The 12,209-nt window shown below is 43.1% G+C and overlaps 1 protein-coding gene across 2 annotated transcripts in view; it reads right to left on the reverse strand.

Annotated features, from left to right (window-relative positions):
* adcy1b (adenylate cyclase 1b) overlaps positions 1-11,999 on the reverse strand; it is a 71,110-nt gene extending 59,111 nt beyond the window's left edge. Inside the window, exons 1-4 of one of the 2 annotated variants that reach the window (XM_079613574.1) lie at positions 11,253-11,999; positions 6,351-6,500; positions 6,148-6,266; positions 669-780 (exon numbers count right to left, since the gene is read on the reverse strand). In XM_079613574.1, the coding sequence (XP_079469700.1) occupies positions 669-780; positions 6,148-6,266; positions 6,351-6,500; positions 11,253-11,834 (963 nt within the window). In that variant the 5' untranslated portion in view covers positions 11,835-11,999. The remainder of the gene's footprint in view (positions 1-668; positions 781-6,147; positions 6,267-6,350; positions 6,501-11,252) is intronic. The other variant, XM_079613573.1, reaches the window with a different exon arrangement.
* Positions 12,000-12,209: the final 210 nt, after the last annotated feature.

The following is a 12,209-nucleotide window of genomic DNA, read 5'->3' on the forward strand; positions in this document are numbered from 1 at the left end:
TGTACACAGTCCATACGATAAATCTACATTTACAGAATTGGCTAATAACGATCACATTATCATCAGTAACACAGGTCATTAATTACTGTTATGTGCACAGCTATGTTTATTTACATAGCAATGAAGTGTGGGGAAAAGCCTCTCAGAGCAAAGATATTTCTAACCAAGGTCATGAAAGTGTCTGGAAAACTAGCAGAAAGATATCTACTTCCGTAATGCAATCAATGAAGCGTCAAATTATAAGCCATGTCTTTTATCTTATTATTACTGTGAATATTTGAATGTTTCTCACCAACAAATACAGATACTGTGTGCTTTAAAAAAAAGGATTTGTGAAGCTCTTTCACACACACACATACACACATGACATCAGCTCTCGACTTTCAGATCACACAAGTTTGATCAAACTCCTCAGGGAACCGCCTGACATGATCACACGGCGTCTGTCATTTCCAGAAGCAGAACTCTTTGATTATGCAGACCTGTCTTCCTGTGGCTGCTGCATCAAATCACAATTTTATCTTTTATAAAAAAAAACTTGGATGGGTGAAATGCAGAGCACAAATTCTGAGCATGGGACACCAACCTTGGCTACACGTCACGTCACTTGTTTCACTTCCATAGCAACAGGAATGAGCCAATGAGAGGAGAGAGCAGGAGAGACTCACCGTGGCCAGCTCGTCGAACTTCCCGAAGAGCTCGTTGAGCAGTTTGACCAGCTCCTGCGCGGTGCACTGCGACGCCAGACTCGTGAAGCCCACGATATCCGCAAACAAGATGCTGGAGGAACAGAGAGCAGGGGAAGGGGTTAGCCGTGCCGTTTGCTATCTAATGCCACTTTACATCAAAAGGATCTCAAAAAGGAAGAAAAAATTAATACAAATCTGAAAGTAATATATTAAAGTTCATATTTCCTTTGAAGTAGTGAGCAGTTTAATATTTGTGTCACAATTTTATTGTCTGATTTGGATTAAATTATTCAGTGTAAGATGACAACTGTCAGGAAATATCCTGTGTGGTCTGAGCTCCGGCACAGAGGCGCTGGCCTGTCTCTGTCTGTCCACCGCCGGTGTCATGATGAACGGGCAGAGACGGGTCCGCTGGGGTTAATCTAGCAGAGGCCGAGCTGAAGCCCTGAATGTTCTTTGTGATGAGAATAAATCTGTTCGTGCTCGAGTTCATTAGACAGGAGTGGAAGCGTTCTGCTTTCTCTCGCAGAGGTGCAACTTCTCTGCCGTCAAGAGCTTTTATACGCAAGCAGATATTTCTAAATGTATCATCTATAAGCATAATATAAAGTAAAATACATATAAATCTGTCTGTTTGTACACGTTTAGTGCTGGCATTGATCTCTTGCACCATGAGCAGCTGTAATGTTTGCTCTGATCCTCTGCTGTGAACTGTGAAGTCGAGAATCTGAATGTCATAAGCCAATAAAAAAAGCAGGATCACTCATTTCATAAAGCGGTGAGCGAGAGCTCAAGGTGTAAGTGAAGAACCAGGCGGCCGATAGATTACTAATGATTACCCTGTGTGTGTGTGTGTGTGTGTGTGTGTGTGTGTGTGTGTGTGTGTGTGTGTGTGTGTGTGTGTGTGTGTGTGTGTGTGTGTGTGCGTGCGTGCGTGCGTGCGTGGCGTGCGTGCGTGCGTGTGTGCGTGCGTGTGTGTGTGTGTATAAACTAATGATTGTCTCCTCCATATACAGCAAATAGCCTTTTAAAGACTGGAACATCCCTCATCAAATGTGTCATATGACCACCATGCCTAGTTTTTGTAAAGCAAATACATTTCTGTAACTGTGTTCTCACTTAAAGGGAACATCCTCTAGAACAGGTTTTCCTGCTTGAATGTTGATTATTCTCCTCATATTCTCCATTGTTGCGGCTCCTCTCTTCCCAGTCTGTCAGTAACGCTCTGTTTACTTCCTGTCTCTATGAAGCCCCTCCTTCTGAAAAGCACACTGTGCTCTGATTGGTCGGCTGGAGCAGTGTGTTGTGATTGCTCGAGCGCTTCGAGTGTGTTTGGGAAATGTCCCGCCCCTTACCATAACCTCCAGTTTAACACACTACTAACTAACTCAACCAGGCCCCGCCCCTTTATTCTGCGTATTAATTATTATTATGAGGAATATTGTGACGTGTTCGTTCCCGGAAGAAACTCAAGACTACAATGGAGGCGTTTCAGGAGTTCAGAAACACTGACGCTGATATAGAGAAGAACTGGAGCTTTACATGATCACACAGCAACACTACACACTGAAGACAGATGAACATGGAGAAAAGCAGAATAGCTCCTCTTTAACTACATATGTTTATTGACATTTCTTCAGTATTATTCTCAATTCTAAACTTGCACTCAAATAAAATGTCTCCTACTGACTGAATCATTTCTTTTCTGTTGTTTTCCATTAATATGTTCCAGCATTCAGCACTTCCCCATCCAGTCAACAACCCCTGATACACCAAATCCTGTTTGAAGAGCTGATTCTCTGAGAAATACACAATCCAGGAGAGAAGCTGATCACGACCTCTGTTTCCACCTCCGCACACATACTTTCTGTCCTGTTTTATGTATAAACTCTGTAAGCAAGACGTCTCATGTGCGTGTCTTTGTGCATCTCAGGCAATGTATCTTGATTTAAGATATTCAGCTATTTGAATTTAGATATTTGCACTGTTAAGCAAGTTAAAAATAAACCATTTTTAACAATAAACAAAAAAACAGGAAGAACATTTTTCCAGGGCAGTAAACAGTTGATGAATATGAGTCAGATCTGAAGCTCACACACACCACAGTAACTGCGATAGGCTTCAGTCTCTCTGGTTCTCATGAGTGTTAATAAACCTGGTCTGATGACGGTTTGGCCACCTGTCATTTGACTGCCTCCCACTGTCATAGTGATATGATGAAGATGACGATGATACACACACACACCAGAAACACATGAACACTGACGTCCAGCTCCATCTGAGCTGTGAAGCGACACACACATGAGAGCGAGGCGTCCCGCGGAGTGTGTGCGGAGGCGCAGGAACACTGAGCCGCTCAAATGCCGCTCTGTCAGATCACAGACGCCACCGTAACACTGCTGCCATGAATTCAGTTTGCTGTGAGTGTCTTAATGCGTGTCCATCTGTGACAGAGTTCATGCTGTTGACGAGCAATCAGATGAGCATGAGTGACAGAGTCTTTCAATCAATGAAGATAATGAGTGACAGATCAGGACAGAGACAAGCACGAGTTACACATCATTTAATCAGCCGTTATGTGCAATGACACGTGATGAACTGAAGACAAGAGGTTGCTAGGGTGTTCTTAGTGGCTGTGGTTGCTGGGACATTATGGACAGTAATTATTGGTGTCTTATCACTTGGTGAAAATGTTTAATTGTCTAAAAAGGCATGCCCTGAAAAAGGTCGACCAAGCACAACAGACTGACCAATCAGAGCAGAGTAGACCAATTACAACAGACTGGGCAATCTGACCAATCAGAGCAGAGTAGACCAATTACAACATGCTGACCAATCAGAGCAGAGTAGACCAATTACAGCAGACTGGGCAATCTGACCAATCAGAGCAGAGTAGACCAATTACAGCAGACTGGGCAATCTGACCAATCAGAGCAGAGTAGACCAATTACAGCAGACTGGGCAATCTGACCAATCAGAGCAGAGTAGACCAATCACAACAGACTGGGCAATCTGACCAATCAGAGCAGAGTAAACCAATCACAACAGACTGACCAATCAGAGCAGAGTAGACCAATTACAACAGACTGGGCAATCTGACCAATCAGAGCAGAGTAGACCAATTACAACATGCTGACCAATCAGAGCAGAGTAGACCAATCACAACAGACTGGGCAATCTGACCAATCAGAGCAGAGTAAACCAATCACAACAGACTGACCAATCAGAGCAGAGTAGACCAATTACAACATGCTGACCAATCAGAGCAGAGTGGACCAATCACAACAGACTGGGGAACCGGACCAATCAGAGCAGAGTGGACCAATCACAACAGACTGGGCAATCTGACCAATCAGAGCAGAGTAGACCAATTACAACATGCTGACCAATCAGAGCAGAGTAGACCAATTACAACATGCTGACCAATCAGAGCAGAGTGGACCAATCACAACAGACTGGGGAATCGGACCAATCAGAGCAGAGTAGACAAATTACAACAGACTGGGCCATCTGACCAATCAGAGCAGAGTATACCAATCAGAGCAGAGTAGACAAATCACAACAGACTGGCCAATCAGAGCAGAGTAGACCAATCACAACAGACTGGGCAATCTGACCAATCAGAGCAGAGTATACCAATCACAACAGACTGGGCAATCTGACCAATCAGAGCAGAGTGGAACAATCACAACAGACTGACCAATCGGAGCAGAGTAGACCAATCACAACAGACTGGGCAATCTGACCAATCAGAGCAGAATAGACCAATAAGAACAGAACACTGGGTCATCTGACCAATCAGAGCAGAGTAGACTCTCAGAAAGGAGCTGAGAGTTCAGAGACTGAACCCTTTATTGACCTGTTTTAGACAGTGTGTGTAAAGAGCTGATGCTGCGATGTATATTATAAGAAAATGAGTGTATTGAACTTGGATGCACATAAACCTGTTGTAGGAGACGTAAAATAAACATGAACAATCTGTAAAATAGCCTAGCAGGGGCACTTTAACATGCTGGAGTTCTCCGAGTGATTTAATCTGTTGAGGTTACATGATGCTTCCTCACTGAATCAGAGGCGCCTGGGAAAAGCCGGAAATGTTCTGGATTAGTGATGACGACAAGATGAAATGGTTGTTTAATTTGAATGTGTTTAAATTGGCTACTTTTGTTTGTAAAGCCTGGATGAGGCGGCAGACTTGTTTATTTAAATACGTTTATGTATGTTGTGATAACTGGTCTTTTGTTGGTGATTTTGGTGTCTTCCCATTAGGGCTGGGCATACGCAAGACACAATAATAAAAACTATTCATTCATTCATTCACTGAAACATAAGTCACCCTTTAAAGTAAATGTTTAAATATTGAAATATATACATATGCATATCACTGGTAGAAATACTGAAAAATATTTGGCGTTAATATTTCAGTGATGTCATAAAGAGTCAACCGGGCAGGAGGAGGAATGGCGCATATTCCCTCCCTCTGATCTGGACAGAAATACTCTTGAGCATGAGCAGATCTCTGTCAGTGTGTGTGTGTGTGTGTGTGTGTGTGTGTCTTTAAGCACTGCCAGCGTTACGCAACAGTCTTTAGTGTCCGTTGCAGTAAATCCCTGCAGAGGTTTAATCTGCAGACCAGCGAAGTGTCTGAGAAACGCCGCAGGACACACGGAGCTGAAGGACCTTCACTGCTCACGGATCCTGTGCTCCTCGAGAACACTCACAGTAATACAGGGAACGCTGACTGAAGATCAGCAGAGAAACTCAGGACATTTTCATAAAACATTATGACAAACATGCATGTATTTGATAGAAGAATGTCATTCGCCGTGAGACTGAACATGTGCTGTAGTAAAGTGAACAGTAGAGGACGACCACTAGCGATAACTAGGGTGGAAAAATGGGTTTTGAACATTTTCCATTCAATTAAAAAAAAATTATATACAAATATATAATTAAATAAAATCCCAATAATGACTATACCATGAGAATGCATTGTTATTATTGAATCAAATTTATAAAGATAGCCCTGACATGTAGAAAATGTTACATTTTGTTTATTTTACTGCCAAATGTACAATTTACTGTACAAGAAAGGGCAAGAAATAAAGTAAATTCTAGTCTTTTTGTAATGTAATTTTATATATATAATTCATATCCACGTGAGCTCATGTTTCAGGTGAGTGTGTGTTCATGTAGTGTACGGTTTTATCCGTGCATCTACAGAGAAACAGAGGAATAACTATAACACACTATCAGCCACTGATGCCACTGATCTTTGCTGATGGGACAATAGTAAACTAATAAAGCAACAGTCAGCACTGTAAAATCAATGTGTCAGTCAACCTGAACTCATGCTGACTCGAGGTCCACCAGTCAGTCAGGGTGAAGAAAACAAAGTCATTATCAAGTTGACGTCAGTAACCGTTACATTTACAAAAGCCATCTCAGACCGCGTTACCTGACGTTGTCGTGCCGCTGGATGTAAATCTTGTGGAAGATCCTCTCGGGTGGTTTGAGGAAGTCTTCCTTCATCTCCATGGCCACGTTCCTGGGCAGCAGACTCATCAGCAGACGCTCCTGCATGAGTGGACGTTCACATGAGAGATCAAGAACAACAGCACAAGCATCTCTGAAGAATGGAGGAATCACGTGAGGTCTGACCTGCTTCTCGTTCTCGTCCTCCATGCGCAGTCGCTCCTCGATGCAGTTTCGGGCCTGGAGAAAGGCTTTCCGCTGCGCTCGCTCCGTCAGGATGCGTACGAACAGACCGGACAGATTCACACTGGTGAAGAGGAGTGTGTTTGCCACCAGCTGCCAACATACAGACCAGATCAATCATTACAAGACATGTTGACACGACACAAGCTTCAATATGACAGCTTTAAAGAGGAGCTAGAGGATCTTCATCTGTCTTCAGTGTTGCTGTGTGATCATGTAAAGCTCCAGTTCTTCTCTATATCAGCGTCAGTGTTTCTGAACTCCTGAAACGCCTCCATTGTAGTCTTGAGTTTCTTCCAGGAACAAACACGTCACAATATTCCTCATTATAATAATTCATACGCAGAATAAAGGGGCGGGGCCTGGTTGAGGTAGTTAGTAGTGTGTTAAACTGGCGGATATGGTAAGGGACGGGACATTTCCCGAACACACTCGAAGTGCTCGACCAATCACAACACACTGCTCCAGCCGACCAATCAGAGCACAGTGTGCTTTTCAGAAGGAGGGGCTTCATAGAGACAGGAAGTGAACAGAGCGTTACTGACAGACTGGGAAGAGAGGAGCCGCAACAATGGAGAATATGAGGAAAATAATCAACATTCAAGCAGAAAAACCTGTTCTAGTCGAGCCTGAAGACTACAGCAAGACTTTGTAAAAGAGCACTAGAACAGATTGTGTCAGTGGAGCAATGTGAACAACAGCATTAAGTGTGGTTGTGGTTTCGTAGTTGTGTTTGTCCTCATCAGTGCTGGTTCTCTGTTCATATTCAGGTCGTAGAGTTAAGAGACGTGAGTCTATCTCCTCTTTATTGGATTAGATTCGTCAGAGGACACACGCACAGTGCCTTTATTTAGCCGGCCTTACTCTGCACAAGCACATGCTGGACACTCAGTGCTTTACACACAGACCAACATGAGTAACGGTTCACTGGGGTTCTATATACAACTCTAGGGTTCTTGAACCAATTTTAAAGAACATTTTTGCCAAAAAGATTCTATATAAGGAGAAATGTCTTAAATGACTGCAAAATACTTTTATGTTTATGTTATTTCAATGTTTTCTACCGATGAAGTAAGTTTGCATGCTCTTTAATTCATAAAATGTAATAAAAAATTTGAACAAAATGTATTAATTAAACAAAATGTATGGTTCGATATAGAAGCTTTTCTTCTAGGAGTGTGTGACTCTTACAGTATAAAGTTCAGCATGTTTCTCTCTCTTTTTTCTAAATTCATCAGGATGAGGCCAGAATCATTCATCCGCAAGTACGCAAATACAGACATGAAGACTCGGCAACACACTAAATGCACAGTCCCACACACTGAACCTGTGTTTAAACAAAATGATAAAAACTACCCAATAACAATGATTTTTGCAAAGCTCAAATGTTAAGGGGTTGATAGAGTAATTATACCAGATGTGTTATTGTTCAGGTATTGTTCATATAAACATGTCAACTAGCTTTAACTACGTTGCTCAGCATGACTCTTTTGAGCATCACTATGTAGTTTTAGTTTTGTATCTGAGAGAGGAAAGTGTATCCACAGAAGGAGACAGTGTAAGTTCATGTCTACCAGAGTCTCTCGGGCAGCACTGAGAATCTAAAGGTGCATCAGTAAAATATAGCAGGCAAAAAAACATATGTTGTCTACTGTCAGTAGTGTATGAAGCACAGCTCACACTGAAGTCACTTACACCAAGCTTTGTGTCACTCAGTACAGTGAGTTCACATCTGCGTGTGGAAATCTTTGACCCTCACACAAAATTCACAATGCCTTACATTATGAACTGTTCACTTAAACTTTTCAGTAAGCAACTGCCCATGATACGTGTGTTTCAGGCCTAGAGGGAAATTAAACATTCATGTGAGTGACACTCAGTTCACATGTTTTTCCACTTCCATAAACAAGTAAACAAGCGCTAGACTGACGTATTTGACTGTTGTTCTCGCGTCTCGCACATGACACGGCAATCTAAAAACGAAAAGAAGTTCAACTTTAAAAACGTGTCTGCATACCTTGCTTGTTTTTCCTTGCACTGACTTGCGTCTCACATTTTTAACCACAAAAAAAAAACTTTCAGGGTGTCGTGGAGGGGTGAGGTGTCTAAGACCCAACATCTAGCTACTGGAGTGCCTCAGGGCTCAGTGCTGGGACCGCTTCTCTTCTCCATCTACATGTCATCACTAGGATCTGTGATTCAGAAACATGGCTTTTCCTATCACTGCTACTCTGATGACACACAACTCTACCTCTCATTCCAGCCAGAGGATCCGACGGTAGATGATCACATCTCAGCCTGCTGACTGACATTTATTACTGGATGAAGGACCATCACCTTCAACTCAACCTTATAAAGACAGAACTGCTTGCGTACTCGACCATCTCAACACTTCAGCACAACTTCTCCATTCAGTCAAGTCAAGTTAAGTCACCTTTTTTTATATAGCACTTTTTATAATACAGATTGTTTCAAAGCAGCTTTATAGTGATAACATGAAAATAATGCCACAAAGTTAGTTTCTGCTGTACATCAGATCTAGAAGAAAATACCATCACAGTCTACCTTAAGTAAGTTCACTGATGGTGCATTTTTGTTGTAAAAAAGTTATTAATTTAGTTAATTTATATATATATAGCCACTTTGGAGAAAAGAGTGATGTCATCGTCCCGCTCAGTTCAGCTCTCATATAATGGTGTCAATGCAGGCAGATCAATAATTTTGATTATTATTTAATCTCCATTCAGCTTGGCTTATCAACCATAACTCCTCCAGGACAGCCAGGAACCTTGGAGTTGTGATTGACGATCAGTTGAGCTTCTCAGACCACATTGCTTTATATAACATTAGGAGGATCTTCCTATCAGAGCTACACAACTCCTGGTCCAAGCTCTTGTTCTCTCCAGACTGGACTATTGTAATGTCCTCTTGACAGGCCTTCCATCATGCATTGCAGCAAGAGTGGTGCCAACCATTCCTGACATGATTTCCATGTGTTATTTTAGTGCTATGTCTGTATGCATCAGTCCCACAGGAGACCAGTTCTGATCACTAACCCTAACTTCACAGTCACATCTATAGACGTCTGTGGATCTGCTATGGATCATCTGAAGCCTCATTGCTCATGTCTGTGCTAAAATAGCTTTCAGAAGTGTGTCTGGTCTCTGTTCAGAGCCGTCCTACTTCGAGCCGCTTGTCCTCTGGGTGAATCTGGACCCAACTAACAGTTTCTGGGAACTTAACAACACTCGTAACTCTGAACTTTTGATTACACCCTGAAGAGTCATGTTTCCATGCACTAATCATAACTACAGTTATGGTCACTTTGTGACAACAATGTGCAATATCTTTACTGAAACTGTCAAGTGTCTGTAGTGTAGTGTGTTACATTTATGGTGTCTTAATTATTGTTGTTGTGTTGTCATGTGTGGATCCACCGCAAGGTTTGATATTTAAATTCATTGTATAATACATGCAATGACAATAAAAGGAATTGAATTGAATTAAATTAATTTCCCATTTTCCCCAAAAGATCAAATCCACATTTCTGACTTTCCATAAGAGGACAGAAATATCAAGCGATTGGTTACGTTGATCAGAAGAGAGAGTTTAAGGTCTTCAATTATTGCAAAATGCTTTCATGTTTATGTTATTTCAATGTTTTCTGCTGATGAAGTATGTTAATGAGCTGTTTAATTCATAACATTTAATTAAAAATCGAAACAAAATGGATTAATTACAACTAAATCTATAAAAGGATCCCATGATTAAACCCTAAGGTTCTGTATATGACGCGCCTGACAGCTTTATGGTTCGATATTGAAGCTTTTCTTCTAGGAGTGTGTGACTCTCAGTATAAAGTTCAGCAAGTTTCTGTCTTTTTTCTAAAGTCATCAGGATGAGGCCAGAAACATTCGTCACGCAAGTACAGACATGAAGACTCGGACACACTGCAGATGCACAGTCCCACACACTGAACCTGTGTTCTCATCTGAAAATAAAACGATGAAAACTACCCCAATAACAAAGAGGAGCATTCACTAGTTTACTGCAATAATGCAGTAGATGTAACACAAAGTATAGTGTGATAAATATACATACATTTTTCAAATAGATTTGTGATGTTAATAACCGGAAACGCGTCATCACAGTCTTTACCTCCTTCAACACCTTCCAGCAAATCAACAGATATTATTAAAGCGTTAACCTTTCAGAAAAGTGAATGATCGCAGGACTATTTTGTTTAAAATCAATCTGTACAATGGCAGCTATAATATGAGATTATCAATTAACATATTTCAACTTAATAAAGTCAAAGATCTTAGACCTTCTGATTCAGATTTTCCCACTAAAACAAATAATTTAGAAGATTACTGGAGTGGATTTACAATTAAATACTATGTCAGTCTTTCTCCTTTAAAATGTCACGTGTAATGCCACGTGTTCCGTTTCTTCCTAATTAACCTATTTGTAAAATTTAGCAAATTACAGAGTGTAAACATTTCTCTCCTCGAGCATGCACTTAACTGGAGAACCAGAGTAAGCAGTCAATCATACAGCTTGATTGCATGGCAGGAGTGTTTTAAACATGCGAACAAACAGATTGACGCAGAGCTTCTCGAACATAATCTTGATTATGCGTGATGATCAAATAGGCTAGATGAGCTTTCGAAAAGCCTGTTGAGCAGTCAGCTTATGTGTTGTATTTCCCTGCATTGTTGCAATTACTGCGTTTAACATGGAAAACGAATCGGAAGGGCATCGCTGTCTGAGCGCGCGCGCTCGCTGTCCAGTGCTGAACTCATGAACTATATTACGCGTGTGTGTAAAGAAGCAGAGGCTCACCGCTCTCCACAGGCGTTGCGTCTTCGCCGTCACCGACGCGGCCGCGACGACCGTGTGCGACACGGACACCAGCAGCCCGAAGAGCAGCGCGAGCAGCGTCCGCACGGGCAGCAACGCGTACGCCACGAACGTCAGCAGCAGCAGCGGCCACACGCCCTGCTCCGGACCCGCGGCGCCCGACGCGCCCGACGCGTGCGGGAACGGGCAGCACAGCAGCGCGAAGGTGAGGCTGAAGAACAAGCTCAGGTGCGCGATCTGCTGCAGCTGGGGCACCTGCAGGTACTTGACGTTGCTGACGATGAAGAGCGCGATGAAGACGACGCAGTGCACGGGGTAGGAGCACTTGGCGACGCTGAGGCCGGCGCCGGACAGCAGCAGCTCCAGCAGACTGAGCCCGGAGGACAGCAGGAGGAGCACGCACAGCGCCTTCAGCGTGGACGCCTGCTCCAGCTTCAGGTTGTAGTTGTGGAAGAGCGACTCGAGCTCCTTGCAGTCGAACTCGTCCTCGCACGCGATGACCCCGGGCGGGCAGTGGCTCCTCCGGCGCCGGGTCTTGACTTTCTGGAACGGCAATTCGTCCATGGCGCGAGGGCCATTCACGCGCCGGAGAGACGCGCGATCCGCAGGTGGTGCAGAGGCATGTCTGGCGGGAGAGATAGAGCTGGTTCGCTCGAGAGAGAGAGAGAGAGAGAGAGAGAGAGAGAGAGAGAGAGACTGGCCTCGAGCTCGCGCGGCTCAGACTGGATCACGCCTGCGCAATGCGAGCCGCGATAATTCTGCTGATTGACAAGAGCGCGGATCTCCGAGGAGCAGCGCGAGCGAGCGAGGCACACACGACCCACACACGGTGTTCAAGACACGGGCTGCAACTTGCTGTTTTTACAGGGGGGTAAAAAAAAAAAGTGAGAATTTTTTTCTGTAGATATGAAACATATATACAGAACAAATGTTACATTT

This window comes from Phoxinus phoxinus, assembly GCF_949152265.1.
Source record: "Phoxinus phoxinus genome assembly, chromosome: 5".
NCBI classification, from domain to species: domain Eukaryota; kingdom Metazoa; phylum Chordata; class Actinopteri; order Cypriniformes; family Leuciscidae; genus Phoxinus; species Phoxinus phoxinus.